A 25209-nucleotide genomic window follows, 5' to 3' on the forward strand; every position below is an offset into this window, starting at 1 on the left:
GACCTGTCCAAACACCGAAATCTGCTTTTCAGCACCCCAAAGGTGCGTTCCACTACATTGCGGGTAGCAATATGTGCAGCATTGTAGCGGTGCTGTGCAGGGCTTTGTGGGTTCCGCAGAGGTGTCATGAGCCACGTATAAAGGGATTTGTGTGGTCACATATCATGTGGGTAATTTGCACATAATAGTAGCAGCCTATACTATATTGCTTGGGCTGGTATAAACAATTACAACAGAAATGACTCTTGAATATAAGGTTACACACATGGATGTTAAAGGGAAAGACATAGGTTAGCAAACATCATGTAAACAGTGGTAAGTGACTTACCAAGTAGCCAGCCCTCTGGCATGGTATGGTTGTGGAAACGGTCCCAGAGAGCTGAGTGCCGCAGGATATAGGCATCATGGCAGTTCCCGGGATAGCCTGCAACCACACTGAGAATTCTGAGGTTGGCATCGCAGACCACCTGCACATTGAGGGAATGTCTGCCCCTGCGATTCACATAGACATGCTCCCTCACGTGCGGGGCCCGAATCCCAATGTGGGTGCAGTCTATGGCTCCCAGCACATTTGGAAATGCTGAGAGCCGATAGAATGCCACCTTCAGGTCCTGCCACTCCGACTCACAACGTGGGAATGTGATATATGTGCGCCACAGCTTCTTTAATGCATTTAACACTTGAGAAAAATGTGTAGAGAAAGTGGCTTGTGTCACCCCCAAGGCCCATGAGCTCACAGACTGAGTGGAGCCTGTGGCAAACAAGTGGAGGGCACACATTAATTTCTGCAGCCCAGACACTGCATAGTTGGCCCCCCACCAAGGATCCAAATCATCTCTCACCTGCTCATATAAGTTCAACAGGTTCTGTCGGTTCAACCTAAACATGTCCACCACCTGCTGATCAGAGAGGGAGTCCAGGTACAGCCTAGCACGGTACCGACGAGAAGCACGGAGTGGTCGGGGTACCTGGATCTGGTGGGCAGCATCATCCCTCCTGCGTAGCTCCTCCAAACGCCCCAGCTCACACACTAGCACCTCCAGTCCACTCTGCAACATCTCCATCTCAAACAGCCTCACAGGTGTCCATAATCATGTGGGGGTATATGTAGGGGAGTTAGTAAGTGCTATGTGGGTCACTTGTGAGAGATTTAATCTTTTCTACGCTCAAACGCTGGCGATTGAGCAAATCGCCACCCTCTAATTGGTCTATTTTTTGGGGGGGGGGGGGGAAATCGCATTTTGCTGCCGATTTCCAAATGCGGCAGACGTTAAATTAGCGATTTGTATCTTTTTTAATGGGAAAACATCTGGATGCGATGTTGTAAATCGCCACTTCAGAAAGTGCGAATTAGCGGCAAAAAGTGCGATTTATGCCGCAAATCGCCACCCATTAAGTAGTCGATTTGGGGACAAAAATGAAAAAACGGCCGTTTTTTTCGATCTATAATAAATGTCACCCCCCCCCCGTTTCTATTCTTTTAGAAATCCATTACCTGCTGGCTAGAGGTGTAACTTTGTTTACAAGAAACGGAGCTGCTGGGTCGAAATTCCCAAGTGTTTTTCCAAGTCACATCCTAAGAAGGATTGGACTCTATATGTGGTTAAAGGGGTTTGTGGACTTCTTTTGAGGACACTGACATTGTTCAGCTCACTGTTCCTTTTTTCTCATTCATTCATATATATTTACTTTTAAGAATATAGTCTTAAGGACTTTGATTAGGCATAGTCATATGATGGAGGAAATTCTACAAGAGCCCAATTAAGGCAACATTTATACTGTACCTATTCTATCCTATTCGCATTCCTGCAGGAGACGTAACATGAATGCTACAGGTTGAGTATCCCTTTTCCAAATTATGCCGAAAACCATACATTCCTGGAAATTTAAAAAAATATATTTTTTTTTTTTTTGCTAAAAGCACTACTGGGGACATCTGTAACATTACTACTGGGGACATGACATGTAACTGGCACTAAATATCTGCAAGAAAATTATTGCTTGACATTTATATTAAGTATCTGATATAGTACACAAACTTTGTGTAATGTTTTGAAACCTTGTTCTATGCATAAAATTATATTTGTGTGTATTTCATGTGTTTAATGTAATTGTACAACATACCTCATTGAAATATAAAAATATTCTGAAATACGGAATAATCCGTTATCCAAAATTCTTCTGGTCCCGAGCATTTTGGATAAGGGATACTCAACCTGTAATAGGTGGAGGCTTGACCACTAGATGGCAGGATTCCACCAGTGTACAGAGTATGACAAAAATATATAATACTAGACTTCTAACTGTGTGTAATGTTTTGACAATTATACCCCTTTTACACAAGAGCCGCGACCCGGGTTATTGCCGCTCCAGTCCGGCCCGGGGCTTGGTATAAAAGGGGAAAAAATAAAAATAACCCAGGTCCTGTTACCAAGTGTCCAACCCGGCAAATGTTCAGGGTCAGACACGGGGCTTCCCCGAAGTCAGGGGCCGTGTAAATGGGTAACCCTGGTCATCCAACCCAGGGACCCAGTTTCTCCAATCAGAGAGCCCCAACCTCCGGACTGCAGTGCCCTGAGGTCAGTCCGGAGGTAGGGTAGGGGCTGCGTACAGCCTCCGCTTCTGTCTGCGGTACTACGCAGACAGCAGCGGAGACTGGGAGGAGGACTGTGTGCAGCATCCATTCACCTTTTGGACGGAGGGTGGGGGCAGCCCAGCAGCTTACCTGGGTGCTGCGCTTGCCCCCAGTGTGTTGGACGGCGTTGTGTAAATTCACCGGCGTCACCCACCAGGCATAATGCCGGGGGACGCCGGTGTAAAAGGGAACAAATGCTGGCCGTTTTGGTGTAAAAGTGGTATTAATGTGCCAGAAATGTAAAGCTTGTAGAGTAGTGGAAAAATCCTTCATTTGTTGCAGATTCGCCATAACAAATGATTTAATAAGAACCAAAAGACTACTGATCACCAACAGAGGGTCTGAAACCCAAGGACAGGTACTAACAGGGAAATATGAAATAGGTTTGGAGATTATGTACAGCATGGGTCTTCAACCTGTGGCCCTCCAGATGTTGTGAAACTACATGTTCCAACATGCATTGCCACATTTTTTCCTATAAGAGCATGCCAACATGGTCAGTGCATTATGGGACATGTAGTTCCACAACATCTGGAGTGCCACGGGTTGAAGACCTGTGATGTACAGGGTAACTGAAGCTCAAGCAAGACAGAGCAAATAGTCAATACGAATATACACGTCACAAGAATGGCCACAACCTATTTAACATGCTCCCATCGGGCAGACGCTTCAGGTCGATCCCTGCCAAATCATCAAGGACCGCGAGAAGCTTCTTTCCGACAGCTATCCGCCAATTAAACAATCTATGACAACCAAATGCAAATAGTAACATCCAACTGTGCTTGCCTTCCACTGAAATGTAAAACAGACACTGTATGTATGCGAGATAGTTGAAATGTCTTGTATGTCCCATCCCCCTCATGTTGCCCTTGCTTGTAGCTGCACCGTAATCTGCAAAAAATTCCTAGTATACGCGAGTATACATGGCCAATAAAAGTTGATTTTATGAAGTTGCTCATATGCGATATCTGTCTGGCAACGTTTAAATATTGCGTTGCAATATCCATTTTCTTCTAGACAACCTCTTCCTCCCACAAAAAAAGCCATCTACAGCTGGTCCCTAGGCTGAGCTTACAACACACTCTGGGCTGCAGCCTGGAGCTGCTCACCGACATTCCAGCTTGTGGCCCTATAATCTTTAAAGGTCCCCATGCACAATGATTTACCTGCAGTTTGGGCTCTTTTCCTGGGATTTCAGCAAACACAGGAACACAGCCCAAATTGCAGGTGATGACAGAGTATATGATGTGATGCACGGTCCCGTGGGCATTGCACCATACTTGCCTACCTGACCCCCTACATGAGTGAGAAAATGCTCTGTTCCTGGACTTCCCTGGTAATATATGATTACCATCACCTGTAGTGAAACACCTTTCTTATCAATTACCTAGCTCCCCACAGGTGATGGCAATCATACATTACCAGGGAAGTCCAGGAACAGAGCATTTCCTCCCTGAAGGAGAGGGTCAGGTAGGCAAGTATGCATTGCACCGGACTCTGAGTCGCCCTGGCAGAAGTAGTAATCTGTAGGATGGCTTCCGAGCTGGGTAGGCTCGGCTGGGATCGCATGCAAAAGGATTGCATGTGATAACGCTCGGGGAGGCACTGCGTTCGACCTCGCCGATGGGAGAAGTAATGTAATGTATGGGGGGACCCTAAGATTTATACCATGGCCGGTATAAAGTGGCCTTAAATCCATTATGCAAACTCTTTTTCATCACTAAATGATATATGTACTAATGGAAACTAATTCCTTAACTAGCTCCTGCGGCCTGACCACTTCTGAGCAGTTTATGACAAATAGAGTAGCCAGTTAAGTGGCTAGGGGTTGTGAAAACACACAATTGAGGCATCTAATCAAATAACTTACACAGCGCAAGTCCAATAAATATTTTATTGTGTAACAAGTACAAATTGGGTCAATACTAAATAATCATATTACATTTTCTAATTAAAAATGACAAATATAACAGTACTAAACAATGATCACCTCTGAATTCTACATAAATACAATTGGAAACATGGTGGGGGCATATCATTATCAGCAATATACCATGTGAATTGGTGGAGGTGATTCAAGTATGTATAAAAAAGTAGTATTGTGTATCCTAGTATATCTAATAAAAAAAAGGTATTTCAATGTTAAAGAGAAGAAACCACATTTTGGCTCATATTATGAAACTCAATACATATAGGCCCTTATTCTGGTTCACTTGCAAAGGCAAATTCCTTCTTAAATGGATAAAACCATGTGCACTGCAGGTGGGGCAGATGTAACTTGTGCAGAGATATATAAATTTGGGTGAGTTACTTTGTTTCTGTGCAGGGAAAATACTGACCAATATAAATCTCACTTTGAAGTAAAACCCCACCCAAAACTAATTCTCTCTGAACAAGTTACATCTGCCCCACCTGCAGTGCACATGGTTTCTTCCATTTGAGGAGGAATTTGCCTTTTTTGAGTTAACCAGAATAAGGGCCATAGATAGTGTAAGTGAAGAGAATGACAAAAGGACTATGCTGGGCTGGAACCATTTCCAGTTTTAGTCAATCTAGCCCAAATTATACTTAATTTCCTTCACTAAAAGCAGAACTACATTTTTAATATTACTTAGGGCTATTTCACACGCTCCGGCTCCTGTCGGGCGGCGAAACCCCGCACAGTCAAGAAGCCGTCCCTTTCAGTGGTGGGATCCGGCTGCAACCGGGCCGTGGCCGACCTGTGTGAATGGACACAATCGTGTCCATTTTTAACTACTGTGAGCGGCTTTTGGCCGTGTGGGGTTTCGCTGCCCGGCAGGAGCCGGAGCGTGTGAAATAGCCCTTAAGGCACTTTTTATTTAAACAGAACTTTGTTCACTTTATGGGGAATGTATTTAAATTCAGTAAAGCACACTGATGAGACAGCTCAAATGTCGAGATTTAAGAACCATTTAAAATGGGTGTGACTTATACACAGAAATATAAAGGTTTGATACATCTCTCTTTTCCTGGTTTATTTTACAAACCCTTAAGAGATAAAAAAAAAAAAAAAAAAAAAAAAAGAGAAGGTGACATAGAAAAGTGCCCGTTTATCCGCTCCTGTAATTTTTCAAACAGCCTGTTACATTGCATTTTCTCTATCCAAGCTTTGGTACATTTCCCCCAAAATCAGATATGACTGATACTATCCAGATAATCGTAAAAAAATAATGTGATATAAAACCTTTTACTGTACCTTGTAACAAACCCTCAGAACCAAACAGTATAGTATAGTACATAGGGGTAGATGTGTGAAACAATAAGGGAGACAGGAGCCAGAGAAGTGACCCATTGCAACCAATCAGCACTGAAGTAACATCTATCATTTGCATAATATAAAATTATACAGAGCAGCTAATTGGCTGTCATGGGCCACTCCTCCTCTGGCTCACTTCTTTTCCCTCATCACTGCTTCATACTTCTACCCCCTAGTTCCATATGGTATATATGGGAAATCCGCTTTACAAATGCCCAGTCACACCCACAATAAAGGCAGCCATGGTTTGGGTAAAAACTATAGTCAAGTGAACCTACTGTACAAGGCACTGAGCTGCAATAATTGCTCTGGATATATAATATTGTGTCAGCACTCTGTACATCGGTAACAGATGTACTTCATAAAAATTTAAAATGGCTGATTTAAAAAACATGTAGAGGAGAAGGCAGAAAATCATAGCGGTGTTTTATCGGAGTGCAGTAAAAAATAATCCTGTTTATAACGATGCCATGTAAGGGCTCAGCTATAGGATGTGGAAATTGGTGTTTATTTTATTCCGTTTTCATATCCCATTTTCTGAATTAAAAGGAGTTTTACCACCTTTTGTGGAGGCTATTGCTTTGTATTTCACGGTTTTAAGAACTTTCAGAGTTGTCACAACACCAATGCTCCAGATTTTATATATGTCAATGCACGTAGAGCTTTCAGTATGTAATAGTACCTTAGTCTCCTGGGCAGGATGATACATTCATTAAGGCTGCCAAATGGTGTATTTTAATCCCAGTAACAATTTCAGATTTTTGTTTTATTATATTTATTTTTGTCACTCTAATTCCAGTTATATGGTCAGCAAATGTAAGAAACTAACAGCATTTCATGGAAAATGCATTTACTGGGAGACTCCAAATACAGTGAGGATATCCGTTTGAAATGAGTGGTTCCTCTAATTTCCACCTAAAAGTAATTCCTCAAACTAAGAGGTCATACCTTCGATGCATCCCCACCGATATACAATGGCATGCCACATCCAGAAGTCTCGCTGTAGCAGGAATAAGCCAATTGACTCCTTAGATGCCACATATAAGGCCCCTTTTAACAGGTTACCTACTACAGTATCTCTCAATATCTAATCTATACAGTACGATAAAAGTGCAAGGTAGGTTGTTGCATTTCATGGTGTACATACAAATCTAGTTTATACAGGTAAAAGATTTTGCACCACTCTTTACAGAGCAACATTTAAAAGACAATCATAAAACAAAATCATAAGATTGTGGTCCTCCGGTAGAAGTAGGCACAACGGACATGAATCAAGCCTCCGCCATCTCCAGCATTGTGGTCTTTACTCACGGTCTGTGAAGCGCACGTTGATCACTCCGGCCGGACAGAGCAATCCGTGCGTTTTTGGTAATACAGTTTGTGTCTTGGGGGAAGTCTTGAGCTCAAATTTCTGTAGCAACTGGGATGAACCAAAAAAAAAAAAAAACACTGTCATATTTGACCTGTACACATAATCTTTTTGATTTACCAGCACCAATATGGCAGTTTCAGTAGCCACTGGAAGAAATATATACCGTGCATTACCTGAACTGACGACGGGGCCTCCGTGCTCCGAAACGTTTTCCCTGCACTAGGAATAAATATTCCTGCTATTTTCACCTCTTTAACAAGCCTCCGAGTGCCACTTATTTGCTGCTGTATATATATATATATCATACAGGGTGATATGGTGGGATACATACAGGATCCCAGCAGTCAGGATGCCGATGATTAAAAGACTGACCCCGGCATTTTGATACAGAGAATCATGACCGGAGCTCGGTAAGGGATCTAACCCTCTCCCCTCCCTAACCCTCCAATGCAGCAGCTTAACCCAAGTGCCGGATGACTCACTGACTTGTCGATATTCAAACGGTCTTTTCTCAGACATCGGAATCCCAACGGTCAGGAGCCAGACAGTTGGAAACCGGACTCACAGAGGCTATTTTTCCTCATGGGGGTCCCCGACCCACATAGACTGACACTATAATCTGTGGTGAGAGCAGTGCGGTGACTGCAGCAAGCTCGCAAGGGGCTTCAATAGGACCTTACAAATATATTTACTAAGAAAAATGATATGTTAAATACTTCTTTTACCCGCTGTATATAGAACAACTGATCAGACTGGGTCATTACAGTACATCTCTATGTAGAAATACCAGGCCAGTTGCTATTACCAATAAGCCAGGACAATAAGAACTTTCAACAATACAAACAATGACTTTGTGAGGTTTAATTTACTGGACTCAAAAAAATAGCAGTTTATACGGACGAGAATTCCTTTTCTTCGTAATAGGATCCGTGCCCTAGGATCCGCCCACTCCATATATAAAGGTACTCTCCATCCCCTCTCCCTTAGTCTTTGAATGTATCCTCCCTTGATCCTAGTTAAAAAACATATAGGGAGGGAAATCATAGGCTGCCATGAAGTATTCCATAAAGAAAAGGAATTATCATCCACTATTTACTTCTTCCTACTTCATGGCAGCCTTAACATTGGGATATACCAAAGCAGAATAAGGTGGGTACAATACCTTATTGATGACCGGATTGATGATTGATGACCTTGACAAACCTGAGGAATACCGAGCACTATAAGCATGGGCAGGTCTGTAGCTTTTGGCTTGCCTATAATATCGTCTAGAAGAAAAATCGGTACTTATGTATTATCTGGACTCCCATGTTAAATGCACCCCATTTTTTCATACCCCTACTATCCAACTACGCATGGAGTCGATTTTATATAGTGTGGCGAGCGCAGCGAGCCACCGTGCCCGAAGCGTGGTGAGCGCAGCGAGCCCCGCGAGGGGACGCTGTCTCATAAGAAAAACGGGAGTCCAGATATTACATAAGTACCGAAAAATCATTGAATTTCTTCCTATCCTGAGGAAGTCGGATTGACTTACCACCCGACATCATCTGTATCAGAGCATCTAATTTTTTGCCAAACAAAAAGACCCCTCAAATCGTAAAGAGACTAGTCTATTTTTGGAATGGGCAACAGCCGCCCAATTCTTTAGCCATAAAGCCCTCCTCAGTAGCGCATGCAGGGGGGGTTTCTGAGTACCCAGAACCCCCCCCCCCCCCCCCCCCCAGGAGTCTATGGGCCCTAGGCTGAAAGCTGAGGGTCCCCTCTTTCCAATTGCACAATAATTTAAAAAAATCGGCCCTTGGGAACCGGAGATATCAGACTTCAAATCAGTGGTCCCCATCCAAGAATGTTAATTGCTTTTCCCAGTCAGATATTTCAGGTTCTGTCTGATGTAGAGTTTTTCTGAGGGTATATTCCAAAAGCTGGGACTCTCACCCTTTGATGGACACTAGTAGCCTTCCAGCAGCTGGTTACTGCTCCAGCTCCACACACCTGGTATGTAGTTTTATATACTCGTTGGCAGATTGCTCTGCCTCCTGAACTCTGATCCCCTAGTCCACAATACCATTTGGTAGGTGGGATGCTCTAGTTTTAGCCATGGTCTCAGTATCCAGGGCTCTTAGGCATTGGTGTATGTCCCTTCAGGAGGAAGTACGTGAAAGAGCATCCAGGGATCAATTGATAAAAATTCTTGCCTCTATTCAGGTGGCGGTTGACTATGTCATGGGAGCCCAGATAATACATAAGTACCTATTGGTTTTATTTGTAACTTCAGCAACAGCTGCATCGATTTTGGGAATAGTGCACCACTTTACAAACTCTTCATCTTGAATTGGGTGGGTGTAATATATTATATATATATATATATATATACACATACAAGCATTCCTGGCACTCGTCCGAAATGGCAGCGGAGAAAAATGAAATAAATCAGCCCAATACAGTGGGTGCTTTGCCAACGTTTCAGGTCGTGGACCCTTTATCAAGACATGCAAAAAACAAATGAGGTACTTACATATATAGGTGATCAGTGACATTGAACCCAGTGAATGCGGCAGCACCCAGTAAGTGCGCCAACCCAAAGCTCCGTGACGTCATCGGGGCGCCCGTGCGCCGGCTAGATCTGACAGAGCGGGGCAGGGGGCGTGTTGAAGTTCAAGGGAGAATGTAAAAAGTGCCCGCAACCTAGTGAAATAAAGTGTACATATAAATTAAAAGACGGCTGCAAGCCCAGAGCGGGTCATAATGCAACAAATGTAGACATGACATACAATAAAGTATACAAAATAAATGAGCTACAATACTTAAACATATTATATGGAAAACCAAAACAGTAAGGGGCGCAAAGAGCAAAAGAGTTGCGGAGAAGGGGACCAAAGGAAAAGCGGTTCACTAAATGGCGACTACACTGAAACTGTCAGTGGTGAGCGCACAGCTATTGGGTCTGAGCTGTCAGTGATCACTACGGTGTAGCTGTGCGTGGTGCTGAAGAGGTCATGGCAAATTCAGAGAAAACAAGTTAATGATAATTGTTCATTGAGGCCGAGAGGTTGCACTGTCTGTAGGCGATGAATCCAGAACGATTCACGCCTCAGCAGGACATTGCCTCTGTCACCTCCTCGCAATGTGGGGCTCACACTGTCAATCATCTTATAACGGAGAGATGGCAGGGTATGGCTACGTTCCTTGAAATGCCGGGCTGGTCGGAACCTTTTCCCTCAAGGGCAGCTCTAATGGCTGATCTGTGGTTAGCGATCCGCTCCTTGAACTGTGTGGTGGTCTTTCCTATATACAGGAATCCGCACGGGCATTTGATATAGTAGACCACGAATCTACTGCTACAAGTTAGTGGAAATTTGATAGAAAATTTCTCACCTGTTCTAGGGTGGTAAAAACTGTCACCTACCTCTAAGTTGGAGCATGTGGTGCAACCTAGGCACTTATAGTTCCCATTTTTGCGGGATAAGAAATGGCTTGGGGGTTTGATGTCAAAATTACTGACATCATTATGCACGACATAGTCCTTCAAGTTTTTGCCTCGTCTGAAGGATGGGAGGAAAGAGCTGCCCTGGAGGCTGGGGAGTGTTTTATTAGATGCAATGATTGGCCAAATTTGTCTGGCCAATTTAATCAATGAATTGCTCTGTGTGTTGTACTTCTGTGTCCAAATTATTTTGTTACCAAGATCTTTATCGGTGGTGGAGTTCAATACCGTGAGCCGGTCCAAATTAAGGACTTTGCTCTTAGTATGTGTTAATAATTTAAGAGGGTAACCCCTGGACAAAAAATCAATGGTCATTGCATCAATTTCCTTTTCAGCATCAATTAATTTACTGTTGATCCTAAGAGCCCGTAGGAACTGGGAATGTGGTAAACCCCATTTCAAGGAGGGGGGATGATGACTCGAGCTCAGCAAGATAGGATTTCTATCTGTTGGCTTTTTGTACAAGGTGGTGACAATCTCATTAGCAGAATTAATGGTCAATTTTACATCTAAAAAGTTAATTGATGTAGGGCTACAGGTGTAAGTAAATTTAATTGATGTATCACAGGAATTCGCGATTTGCATAAGCGAATTAAATTTTTCTTCTCCCCCACCCCAAATCATGAAAATATCATCGATATAACGATAGAAAGAGCTGATTGAGGCTGCAGTGGATGGGTCAGAGAAAAAGATATCCTTTTCAATATCGTGCATAAAGATATTAGCCAAGCTGGGGGCCACACAGGACCCCATCGCAACCCCAGAGCATTGCAGGTAATATTTACTGTCAAAAAGAAAGTAATTGCGTGACATAGCAAGGTCAAGCAGGTCAATAAAAAATAAAGCATCGGGGCCATTATAAACATCGCTGTTCAACACAGATCTCTTAACTGATTAAATACCCCACCAGAGAGGTATTCAATCAGTTAAGAGATCTATGTTGAACAGCGATGTTTATAATGGCCCCGATGCTTTATTTTTTATTGACCTGCTTGACCTTGCTATGTCACGCAATTACTTTCTTTTTGACAGTAAATATTACCTGCAATGCTCTGGGGTTGCGATGGGGTCCTGTGTGGCCCCCAGCTTTATGCACGATATTGAAAAGGATATCTTTTTCTCTGACCCATCCACTGCAGCCTCAATCAGCTCTTTCTATCGTTATATCGATGATATTTTCATGATTTGGGGTGGGGGAGAAGAAAAATTTAATTCGCTTATGCAAATCGCGAATTCCTGTGATACATCAATTAAATTTACTTACACCTGTAGCCCTACATCAATTAACTTTTTAGATGTAAAATTGACCATTAATTCTGCTAATGAGATTGTCACCACCTTGTACAAAAAGCCAACAGATAGAAATCCTATCTTGCTGAGCTCGAGTCATCATCCCCCCTCCTTGAAATGGGGTTTACCACATTCCCAGTTCCTACGGGCTCTTAGGATCAACAGTAAATTAATTGATGCTGAAAAGGAAATTGATGCAATGACCATTGATTTTTTGTCCAGGGGTTACCCTCTTAAATTATTAACACATACTAAGAGCAAAGTCCTTAATTTGGACCGGCTCACGGTATTGAACTCCACCACCGATAAAGATCTTGGTAACAAAATAATTTGGACACAGAAGTACAACACACAGAGCAATTCATTGATTAAATTGGCCAGACAAATTTGGCCAATCATTGCATCTAATAAAACACTCCCCAGCCTCCAGGGCAGCTCTTTCCTCCCATCCTTCAGACGAGGCAAAAACTTGAAGGACTATGTCATGCATAATGATGTCAGTAATTTTAACATCAAACCCCCAAGCCATTTCTTATCCCGCAAAAATGGGAACTATAAGTGCCTAGGTTGCACCACATGCTCCAACTTAGAGGTAGGTGACAGTTTTTACCACCCTAGAACAGGTGAGAAATTTTCTATCAAATTTCCACTAACTTGTAGCAGTAGATTCGTGGTCTACTATATCAAATGCCCGTGCGGATTCCTGTATATAGGAAAGACCACCACACAGTTCAAGGAGCGGATCGCTAACCACAGATCAGCCATTAGAGCTGCCCTTGAGGGAAAAGGTTCCGACCAGCCCGTTGCAAGGCATTTCAAGGAACGTAGCCATACCCTGCCATCTCTCCGTTATAAGATGATTGACAGTGTGAGCCCCACATTGCGAGGAGGTGACAGAGGCAATGTCCTGCTGAGGCGTGAATCGTTCTGGATTCATCGCCTACAGACAGTGCAACCTCTCGGCCTCAATGAACAATTATCATTAACTTGTTTTCTCTGAATTTGCCATGACCTCTTCAGCACCACGCACAGCTACACCGTAGTGATCACTGACAGCTCAGACCCAATAGCTGTGCGCTCACCACTGACAGTTTCAGTGTAGTCGCCATTTAGTGAACCGCTTTTCCTTTGGTCCCCTTCTCCGCAACTCTTTTGCTCTTTGCGCCCCTTACTGTTTTGGTTTTCCATATAATATGTTTAAGTATTGTAGCTCATTTATTTTGTATACTTTATTGTATGTCATGTCTACATTTGTTGCATTATGACCCGCTCTGGGCTTGCAGCCGTCTTTTAATTTATATGTACACTTTATTTCACTAGGTTGCGGGCACTTTTTACATTCTCCCTTGAACTTCAACACGCCCCCTGCCCCGCTCTGTCAGATCTAGCCGGCGCACGGGCGCCCCGATGACATCACAGAGCTTTGGGTTGGCGCACTTACTGGGTGCTGCCGCATTCACTGGGTTCAATGTCACTGATCACCTATATATGTAAGTACCTCATTTGTTTTTTGCATGTCTTGATAAAGGGTCCACGACCCGAAACGTTGGCAAAGCTCCCACTGTATTGGGCTGATTTATTTAATTTTTCTCCGCTGCCATTTCGGACAAGTGCCAGGAATGCTTGGGTTACATATTTCTTCCTCCTGGAACATCGAGGCACCGTCCAAGTTGATTCTCTCAAGTCTGAGTGCCGAGTAATTTGTATAGTATATATATATATATATATATATATATATATATGTATTATCTGGGCTCCCATGTTAAATGCACCCCATTTTTTCATACCCCTACTATCCAACTATGTATGGAGTTGATTTTATATAGTGTGGCGAGCACAGCGAGCCACCGTGCCCGAAGCGTGGCGAGCGCAGCGAGCCCCGCGAGGGGACGTGGTCTCATAAGAAAAACGGGAGCCCAGATATTACGATAGAGATAGAGATAGAGATAGAGATAGAGATAGAGATAGAGATAGAGATAGAGATAGAGATAGAGATAGAGATAGAGATAGAGATAGAGATAGAGATAGAGATAGAGATAGAGATAGAGATAGAGATAGAGATAGAGATAGAGATAGAGATAGAGATATATAGATATAGATATAGATATAGATAGATATATATATATATATATATATATATATATATATATATATATATATATATATATATATATATTGCAATATTATTATATATATTATCAATTATTTTAAAACTACCCACACCTTTGTCAGCATTGCCCCATTCTTTCTGTAGTACCTCTTTAACAACCTTGTGCACAGGGAAGAATCTACCTTTTTTAGATCTGTCCTCAGAGTATCATTCTCATCTTTAACAGTTTAATTTCCTTATATTTAAGAGTTTTATATAACTTCCTTAATACAGATTCCACTAAATCCAGATTAAAGAGTCTTCAGCAATCTCTCCTGATTCTGCCTCAGAATCCGAACCATCGTCATCAGAATCAAACTCTGTGGGAAATAAATCCACATCCTGGTCAATACTAGTTTGCGACCTTGATCTTCTATAGCTCCCCAAAAAAACTTCTCCTTGGAAACAATTGTTATTTTCATCCAATTCATGAGGTCTGATAATTGACAAGCTGAGTTAGGCACAGAAGTTGCCTCCTTATTGTATTCAGCACATAGATATTCCTCATCTACAGCCACAAAAGACTTGTCACAGGCAGGGCAAGTTTTTGAATAACTTGACCGCTTTAAAACGTCCTGCTTCGCCTCATTAGTGAGGCGAAGCGGGAAGGGATATCGACAAGATGTATTAACATCTTGTCTGCCGAAGCAGGGGAGCGTTAACTTCTGCCTCCGGAGATGTCCCCTCCTGGAGATAGCGCATCAGTTTACACTGTCCCCCGGCCGGCTCGACTGGGCATGTGCGGAATCTCGCTGCTCAGGCGAGACCCCCAGCGCAGCCCAGAGCTAACCACAGGGACAGCGCTGTCCCTGCTGTTTAGATAGGGCTTCGTCAGCCTGCTGCTGGCGAAGCCAAAACCGTGAGCGGACGGAACCGTTCATACATTCGGCCTGCTATCATTTTAGATAGCAGCGCCGATATGGACAGGGGCGCATAGTCCCTGTCCTTTACCGCATCCCAACTCCGTTGTACATGGGAGAGAAGGGGTATCAGTGCACATAATAGTTACATAGTTACATAGTAGATAAGGCTGAATAAAGACTTGCGTCCATCTAGTTCAACCTACGTTTTTAATAGTTTATCCCTTGTAAAAGACAGAATATGGTTCTTATTAGTACCCCTGGATATTTTTATCCAATAAATGCTTGTCCAACCTTATTTTCAACGTTTTTATTGTATCTGCCAACACCACCTCTCCAGGAAGAGAGTTCCAAAGTTTGACTGCTCTGACCATAAAGAATTTTTTTCTTTTGAGGGAACGAAATTTTCTTTCCTCTAATCTAAATTCGTGCCCTCGTGTCCTAGTTTCCTTTCTTGCAGTAAAAAGAGTGCTTGAGAGTTCCTTATATTTGCCCCTGATATATTTGTACATGTTGAGCATGTCCCCCCTTAAACGTCTCTTCTCTAGTGTAAATAGTCCTAGCTTGCTTAATCTCTCCTCATAGCTTAAATTCTCCATTCCCCTAATAAGCTTTGTTGCTCTTCTTTGGGTTTTTTCCAATTCCATGATGTCCTTTTTATAGTGTGGGGCCCAGAACTGTACTCCATATTCAAGGTGTGGTCTAACCAATGCCTTGTACAGTGGCATAATTACTTTTGAGTCCCTAGTTTCCATGCCCCTTTTAATACATGCTAGAATTCTGTTGGCCATTTTTGTTGCAATGTGACATTGAACACTGCACCTCAGCTTATTATCTATATGGACTCCTAGATCCTTTTCAAGTGCTGAAGTACCTAATGCCTCCCCGCTTAGGTTGTAATTTGCACACTGGTTACGTCTCCCGAGATGCATAACCTTGCATTTATCCACATTGAACCTCATCTTCCACTTTTTAGCCCACTCATCTAGTTTGTTAAGATCATTTTGAAGTATGTTCACATCCTCTGTTGATTCAATAACTCTACTCAGTTTTGTGTCATCAGCAAAGATGGATACATCGCTTAGAATCCCCATCCCGATATCGTTAATATAAATGTTAAACAAGATGGGCCCCAGTACCGAACCCTGTGGCACTCAACTTAGTACTGGTATAATAGTTGATACTGCACTGTTCACAACCACACTTTGTTCTCTATTACACAGCCAGTTCCCTACCCATCTACAGATATTTGCACCTAGTCCCAGGTCCACCATTTTATTTATCAACCTCTTGTGTGGTACTGTATCAAAAGCTTTTGCAAAATCAAGGAAGACCACATCTACTGCGTTTCCATTATCAAGGTTTTTGCTGACATCCTCATAGAAGCCCAGTAAATTTGTCTGGCAGGAACGATTTTTCACAAACCCATGTTGGTTAATACTAAGTAAACTATGAATGTCTAAGTATTCCAGGATACCATCCCTTAAAATTCCTTCAAATATTTTACCCACTATTGATGTTAAACTCACAGGCCTGTAATTTGCAGGGTCATCCCTTTTACCTTTTTTAAATATTGGCACTACCTCTGCTATTCTCCAGTCTTTTGGTACCATACCTGTTGATAGGGAATTTTCAAAAATGCAATATAGAGGGGTCGCTAGTTCCTCCCTTATCTCCATTAGTACCCTAGGATGTATACCATCTGGCCCTGGTGATTTGTTAGTTTTTATTTTGCTGAGCCTCAAAATTATATCCTCAGTCGAGAGATCCATATTGAGATCCGGTTTGTTTGTCCCAGTTGTGGTATCTGTGCTTTCCACTATCTGCTCTCCCCTAGTAAACACTGATGAGAAGAACTTATTTAACAGTTCCGCTTTTTCATTATCTTCTGCAAAAATGTTACCGTTGATATCTGTTAGTGGGCCTATGTTCTCTTTAATTATTCGCTTGCTGTTTATGTACTTGAAAAACTTCTTGGGGTTAGTTTTGCTTTCTGTGGCTATGCGCTCTTCATTTTCACTTTTAGCTACTTTGATTACTTCTTTACAAGTTTTGTTTGTTTCTTTATACTTGATGAACGTCTCCTCATTTACGTTATTTTTATAGAACTTAAACGCTTTTGTTTTATTGTTGATCGCTGTCCTTACTTTTTTGTCCAACCATGTTGGCTTTTTTTTGTTAAATTTACCCTTGTTGACTTTTGGAATGTATTTAGTAGTTAGTGATTCTAGCACATTTTTAAATGTATCCCACATTTCCTCTGCATTCTTACCTTCGAATAACTCTCCCCAATTAATTTATTTTAGAGCTTCCCGGAATAAAAGGAAATTAGCTTTTCTGAAGTTTAGTACTTTACCCGGTCCTGTATTATATTGAGGTTTTCGGAAGTTGATTTCCAGTGAGACCATGTTGTGGTCACTGTTCCCTAGGTGTTCAATTACTCTGGTGTTTGAAACTAAATCTATGTTATTTGTTAATACTAAGTCCAATAGTGCCCCATTACGAGTTGGAGCATCTACCGTTTGAGTGATAAACTGATCCTTGAGCAAGCTTAGGAACCCACTGCTTTTAGATGATTTACAGGTCTCATTTTTCCAGTCAATATCTGGTAAATTAAAATCCCCCATTATTAGTACCTGCCCCTGATCTGATGATTTTTTGATTTGGTTTAGGAGTAGAGACTCGTCCCTATCGTTCACGTTTGGCGGTCTGTAGCATACCCCTAATAAAATTGTATTATTGGGTTTTTTATTTTTATCAGTTATCTCTGCCCACACGGCCTCCGAGTTATCTTCTTCTGTATCTGAGATCATAATTTGCCCACAAGATGTTAAGTCCTTTTTTACATAAAGGCACCCCCCCCCCCCGCCCCTTCTATTTTCCCTGTCTTTCCTGTAGAGTGTATATCCCTCCATGCTTAGCGCCCAATCGTGTGACTCATTACACCATGTTTCTGTTATACCAATAATGTCATAGTCGTCCCTAGTGGCCATAGCCTCTAGTTCCCCAATTTTTCCTGCTAAGCTTCTTGCATTAGCCAGTATGCATTTGAGTTTGTGTTTATTATTAGATGCTACCGTTGGGATCTCGTTTCTCTATTGATTTCTTACTGATTCTAGTTTTTCTCCCCAACCCCCCTTCTCCACCCTCCAATCTCTTAAATGCCCCTTCATCACTGTACTGTCTAATATGCCCATAGTTTATATCTGCATCCCTCTCCCCTATGCCTAGTTTAAAGACTCCTCCAACCTTCTAACCATCCTGCCTCTCAGCACTGCCACCCCCTTTCCATTCAGGTGCAATCAGTCTCTGCTGTATAGATGGCGCCCGTCTGAAAAGTCCTACCAATGCTCTAGGAACCCAAACCCCTCTTTCCTACACCATCCCTTTAGCCACGCGTTTAGCTCCATAAGCTCCCTCTGTCTTCCTGGACTAGCACGTGGCACAGGTAAAATTTCAGGTAATGTGCGCTGATACCCCTTCTCCCCCATAACAATCTTTCATACATCTGCCCCAACGCTTCTTGCACACTTTCTTTCTAGCAAGAGGCACACTAGAAATAAAATAAAAAGGAATCACTAACTGCAAAATCTTGCAAAAAAAACCTAAAGAAATAAAACACCGCATGTAGGACTTACCTGGGCAGCGGAGCATTCGTTTTAACAGCAGAGGCATCCTCCACTTGCATGGACATGACTGCAACCCGCAGTCACAAACAGTCCCACGAGTTTAAAACCCCCACGCCGCCGCACACCCAGAAGTGCGTCCTTCAAATGGCATCACTGCCAGGTGGACCGCAGCGCTAATGTGCTTAGACGCACATCGCCTCTGCCGCATACCCGGAAGTACGCTCACCAGAAACCTTGCAGAAAGCAGCAGCCATCAGTGGAACGCAGCGCCACTATGGCGCGAAAGCACGTGTCCACCTTTCCGGCCACTGCTTGCCCGCGCCTGGCCCCTTCTCGCCACCATCCCGACAACATATAAAGGGAGACCGCCGCATAGGCCTTGCACAACAAGCCCCACCACCGATCCACGGCTGAATATGGGTATAGGCACCACCAACCCCTCCGCCTTCCAGGCACAGCAGCACACTGGCCTAACTGAGTAACACAAAATAACAAAACCTAACCCTGCTCTAACTAGAGGAGACAGGAAAAAGAAAAAGGGAGAGGGGTGGAGAGTACCTTTATACATGGAGTGGGTGGAACCTAGGGCAAAAACCTTACCTGTCTATAGAGAACAAAAGGGATTCAAACCCAATGTTAAGGCTGCCATGAAGTAGGAAGTAGTAATATTACTTCTAGATCAGATCGCTCAGGTCAGGTGGTTCTATTCCCAGCATTCCCCGCTTCTACCTGGCTGCTGGGAAAATACATTCCACAATATCTAACTACTTACACATTGCCGTTCCCGAATCTAGTAGAAGAGAAATATAATGGGATATGTTCTTGAACTAGTGTGCTTCAATAGGCAGAGGAAGAGATGCACAAAGAGATACCATGAATGCAGAGACACTCTGGTCCATAAGAAGAGATGTACCTGAATAAGCGCCAGGTGAATTTCCAGTTCTGCGATCCTCCTCCCAATACAACTGCGGATTCCGTATCCAAAGGGAATGGAGCCAAAATTTTCCACACGGTCCAGGTGTCCATGTCGTAACCAGCGGCCAGGCTGGAAATCATCTGCCCCCGAAAAGTAGTTTTCATCGTACGATGTAGAGTAATGACACAAGGCCAGCTGAGTCTGGGGAAAACATATAAACCTCTAGACACTGTATATCTGGAATCATTATCATCACACAAGGACATTTCTTAATATAACCAGGACACTGTACAGGAAAAGGAGAATCAGGATGGAAAACCTGATGGATGATCTGAACACAAAATTCAGTACAGTAGGAGCAAGTTTCATCTTTGCTCCTTTGGCCATGGCTAGCCATGGCTATTCTATTGTTCTCAGCTGCAATACGTATTGTATTGCAGCTGAGAACAATAGAATAGCCATGGCTAGCCATGACCAAAGATGAAACTTGCTCCTACTGTATGTTGGAAATGAGGTGTGTGTAAGTGCTGATACTGCAGTTATATACAGGTACACACCAGCGGATAACTCAAACTACCAACAGCCCAACTACTTCACCAGTGGTGTTAATTTAGTGATATAGATGGTACAGCTGTACTCACTGTTACATGTACACAGATGATGAGTGGAGATGGGTTTCACACAGCTCACCAGCCAGTGAGTGTGCATTAATGCTAGAACAGCTTTATAGCGGGAATTAACCAGGTCTTTCATAGGAGTTAAGCAGGAGACTAGTAACTCCAACCATGTTACTCTACAACAGGCATCCCCAATCTCGATCCTCAATGCACACTATCCGTGCAGGTTTTAGTGATATCCAGGCCTCAGCACAAATTATTAAATTAAAGTAAAGGAAATAGTATGTAAAACACCTGTGCTCAAGCATAGAGATCACTAAAACTTGGACTGTTAGTGTACAGAGGTTGGGAACACCTGCACTACACATTAAAGACAAGATGGTCCTTGCACATGCTCACTGCCATCTTAGGATAGGGCATAAAGCCACCCTGAAGCACATCACCAAAATATTATAACAAAGGGAAACATTAACCGGAGGACAAAGATGGATCGTCTCTTACAGAAGGGTAATGGGCCCCATACATCAGCAATCACAATTATTGGATTTCCAGATCCAGGGATTTTTTGGCCAGATAAATGGATTCTACAATCTATTTGACTTGCCCACACATTACAGATTTATTTCAGCATTTGGCAGATTTTTCCATCTAAAGATTGCATCTTCATATCTGGAAATTGGCCAATCGATTGTCATTTCAGCTGTTCATAATGTAAATAGATGAAGAAGACGCATTGGGAATGCCCACACATAAAATTACTTGTGGCAATCATCTCCAGATCTCAGGATTGTCACAATTAATTGCTGATGTATGGGGCCCATAACAGTCAGGGAGAAATACTTCTAAATATATTATATATATATATATACACACACACACACACACACACACACACACACACACATATACACACACACACATATACATACGCACACACACAATATTAAAACTTAGCAATTTAAATTGTCCTTTAATAACAGCCCATGCTTACCAGAGCTCTAATCATAGTAAGGGAAATACATTATTTAAAAAAAAAAAAAAATCAATAAATAATAATAAATAATCATCAGCAAACTCAAAGCAATCATTTTCAGTAGTACATTAATGCAATATTTTCATCTAAAGTACAAAAACAAACAGAATATTTGGCTTTGATCCCATCCACTCACCCCTTTGGGAATTAGATATCCTCCCACAACCAAATCATCTTGGGTTACGCGACCATTCCCTGGCAAAACGGGAAACAACCTGTCAATTAACAGAAGACAGAGGTGAAATGGAGGGTTAACAGGAACACATTTAGGGCTGTATCAAGTCACCTGCAATAATGGTCTCTTCAGGGCTATCCAATGGATAAATGTATTTTCTTTGTGGGGGGATTATTATGCAGTGCATTATAAAGCTCCTAGATTTTCAGCTTTTCCCTAGCATTTGTCAATGTCCAATAGGCATATTAACCAAAGCTGGTCTCCACAGGCAGCGATGTATAGAGAGAATGCTGACAATTAAATATAAAAACTACTATCTATGAAAATCAGATCTAAGAGACTTTCAACAATACATATACAATTATGAATAAAGATATCAGACCAGCTGTAAAAAAATTACACAGAACAAAAATAAATGTTGAAGATAATTTGGCAAAAAAGTAGCTGCGGTTCCCCTTCCTGGACTGCAGTAGGTGGTCTCCATAAAACTCCACTAACATTAAAGCTACTCACCTGAGAGTTTCCTTCAGAACTGCCCTAACTAACGGCAGGTTTGGGACATCCTCTGCAGTGGGCACAGTTTCCTTCCCCAAGTTCTTAACAATTTCATGGTAGACAGCCTGTTGGATTGGGGGGTTTTTGGCAAGTAGGTAGGTGGCCCAGGACAGAGTGAAAGAAGTCTAAGACAAAAAAAAAAATTCAAAGACCTAAATGGGTAAGTCTTGAACAAACTATAACAAATTCTATGATTTTGGGGGAGAAGTGATGCATCCACCTACAATTTGGGTCAAACCTTGGAATGCACCAAGCAAGGGAAGGAAATACTTTCCGGTGCTTGATTCCACTTAGTAACACCATCTTTAGACAGCAGCACAGACAGACAGATTCCTGGGCCATAAGGGAAAAAATGAATAACCACCAGGTGATAAAGGCGCTTGGTGGGGTGGGTATGGTTTTTTAGGCTGCTCACACGGAGGGGAGGCTCAGTCCCCTGGTTGGTGGATGCGAGGAAAAGACAAGGGGGTGTGTAGAGCGCCAAAAAATTAATATAAATGCTGTAACAATCAGCTATACTTGCAGTTGAACAACTTGCGCTCTGACAACTTTCTTTCCGTTGAGAAAGTTGTCAGAGCGCAACGAAACGCATCAGGTTAACCCTTGTCTGGACTTTGGATACCACCCTTATCCCCATTGAACCAGCTACCACTTTGCTCCCCCACGGACCCACCATCTTTCACGCCGGCACCCCCAAACTGGATGTACAAATTGGGTAACCAAATACCTGATAATTTCTGGAGCCTTTTATCCGTGAAGTGAGGTATATACATCTTGCCCACCAGTGGAAACAGAGATCAAGGCCTCCAGCAGGAATAACTGGACACCCACAAGTACAAGCTGAATCCGGATCCCCCCCCCCCCACCCTTCTACAGCCCCTCACCCGTCCCTCCCTCCATCCCCTCCTCAACGTGGGGACTACAAACCTCATTAAGAAGGTAGCATCATCGTGGAACAAGCGGGACTCACTTAAGTATCCAATATTATTAACTTTCAGTATTGACAAGTGGTTTACTGTATGCCTTATTACATCTCTCATAAGTGCAATCTAATTAAGTTCTATGCATAAGTCTATGTGCATCTATATTAATTATGTTTTTAATTGATGTGATAATTAAATGAATTTTTATTTTGTGATGCCCAATTGATCAAATTTATTTTTCAAATATTATTTTTCAACTGCAAGTATAGCTGATTGTTACAGCATTTATATTCATTTTTTGGCACTCTACACACCCCCTTGTCAGACTCCTGGGTCATAAACCTGAAAGTTCTATAAACACAAAGCACAGCTCTGATTAGAGCTGCCCTTTTCAATCGGTTGCAGTGCCTGTATGTCCAGGTCTTTGACCCAGGAGTCCCTCTGTGCATGTGCAGAGAGCTGCAGAGTGCCATGGGACATGTTAAGAGTGTCAGATTCCTCACAGTTTGCTGCATGGAGAAGCCCATAGGATTCCATGGGTTAACGCCACTATACCGGGCATTACCCTCCACAACAGAGCTCCACCAGAGGGGATTTAGTGCATTTGGAAATGCAGAAAAAAAAAAAGACACAAAAAAGGGATTAGATTGTTCCTGCATTTCTTCTTTAGTACATTCTGCACTGGAAGCAGGCTTGTGAATTAGTCATGCATATGGCGGTAATAAATGCCAACATGCATGTGATTAGATAGGATTCATTGCATTCAAAATGTGAGAACTTGGACATACAAAGCCTTTGCATTTGTGCCAGACTAAACATGTACTGCACATTTACTTCAAGTATCAGGGTTATTAAATACGCGTAGGTCTCTTCTCTGCCCTCATCTACCAATATTGCAACATGTGAACATAGGTGAAGAATTTTAGTTGTGCATCCTCTTACTAGCCTAACTAGACTCAATGCAGCCACTAGGGGGCTCTATGACAATAGTAGATCAGCTAGAGTGAAGACAAGGGTGTAGAGCAGAGATAGGGAACCGTCGGCCCCCAGCTGTTGAACTACATATCCCAGCATGCCCTACTACATTTTTGCTATTTGGCAATACTAAAACTGTTGCAGGGCATGCTGGGGTTTGGAGTTCAACTACAGCTGGAGGGCTGAAGGTTCCCCATCCCTGGTGTAGAGGTACTCTTGAGATTTCATTTTCACAGCCCATAGAACATTTTGCCATTTCAGAGCTCTGAACCCAAATCCTATTTGCTGGTTACCGTATCTACGCCTGCCAGAAGCATTTCTGTCATGTTGGCGTATAACTCTTCCACCGACAGATCTTTGCTGATCAGTAGTGAGGTCAGGAGACCTCCTTGCACCTCCTCTCCCTTCTCCAGACGTGATTCAATGTCCTTCAGCTTGTTGTCCACATGGATTTGACCTGTAGATTAATACAGGGATAGAGAAGACTTGTTACAGTGCAACAGTGATAACCAAACTAAGAAGCTGCAAAGCATTTGGAAAGTATTTGGCACATCGTCTGCCCATAGAACAACTCTAGGCCTCCATGTGAGTGGTTGCTATAATACTTGTGAGAGTGACTGATGGGTGCATTATGCAAGTCTACAGTGAATGTTTCTGAACCTTATGGAGGCTTAAAGATACACAGGGATGATGAGAAGTTCTTACTAAATCTGAAGAGTCCATCCCAGGATTGGCAGAACTCTTCCCAAGGTTTCGGAATGAACGTACGCAGCCACTTAGGGATGGCTCCAGCATACATTGTCGTCTTAAACATACTGAACATCAGCTCTAGGGCTTCTATGTATTCCTTCGTCTGCTTGGGAATCTCGTTATCCAGACATCCCAGTCTCCATTCATACAGTACAGTAGCCACAGCTGTGGGGCAACAGATACATAAATAAAAACCTGTCATACACTGTAAAAAGTCTAACTTACTTCTGCTCTGGCCAGGAATATGAAAACCTACTTGCTGTTATACACCAATTGTAGGGAACACCAACACACATTATTATACTAAGGGGGGTATACAATCTCCCGCCGCTATTTCCAAGCGGCGGGGCCCTATTCAATGCAGTCTTTACCAACAGCAGAGGGATCACGACAGAACGAGTCAGACTTTAGAAGCTGTCAGGCCCGTTCTGCTACGCCCACTTTTTGCCACTTTTTGCCGATTGGCAGGTGGGACATTGAATCCTGCCTGCCGATTTGCGGTAAGGCAAAACGCAAAGGAGCCTGAATCACGGCTGTCGGGAGGGATCAACAGCCGTGATCTGGGATTG

The 25209-nt window shown here is 42.7% G+C and overlaps 1 protein-coding gene across 1 annotated transcript in view; it reads right to left on the bottom strand.

The window, feature by feature from the left end:
• Positions 1 to 4515: 4515 nt before the first annotated feature.
• CYP27C1 (cytochrome P450 family 27 subfamily C member 1) overlaps positions 4516 to 25209 on the bottom strand; it is a 43475-nt gene continuing 22781 nt past the window's right edge. The window contains exons 4-9 of the mRNA XM_083153667.1: positions 24596 to 24805; positions 24184 to 24347; positions 21951 to 22117; positions 21399 to 21477; positions 19610 to 19813; positions 4516 to 7332 (exon numbers count right to left, since the gene is read on the bottom strand). Coding sequence (XP_083009793.1) covers positions 7216 to 7332; positions 19610 to 19813; positions 21399 to 21477; positions 21951 to 22117; positions 24184 to 24347; positions 24596 to 24805 — 941 coding nt within the window. The 3' untranslated portion in view covers positions 4516 to 7215. The remainder of the gene's footprint in view (positions 7333 to 19609; positions 19814 to 21398; positions 21478 to 21950; positions 22118 to 24183; positions 24348 to 24595; positions 24806 to 25209) is intronic.

Source organism: Crinia signifera, chromosome 7 (genome assembly GCF_055691185.1).
Source record: "Crinia signifera chromosome 7, ASM5569118v1, whole genome shotgun sequence".
Classification (NCBI taxonomy): domain Eukaryota; kingdom Metazoa; phylum Chordata; class Amphibia; order Anura; family Myobatrachidae; genus Crinia; species Crinia signifera.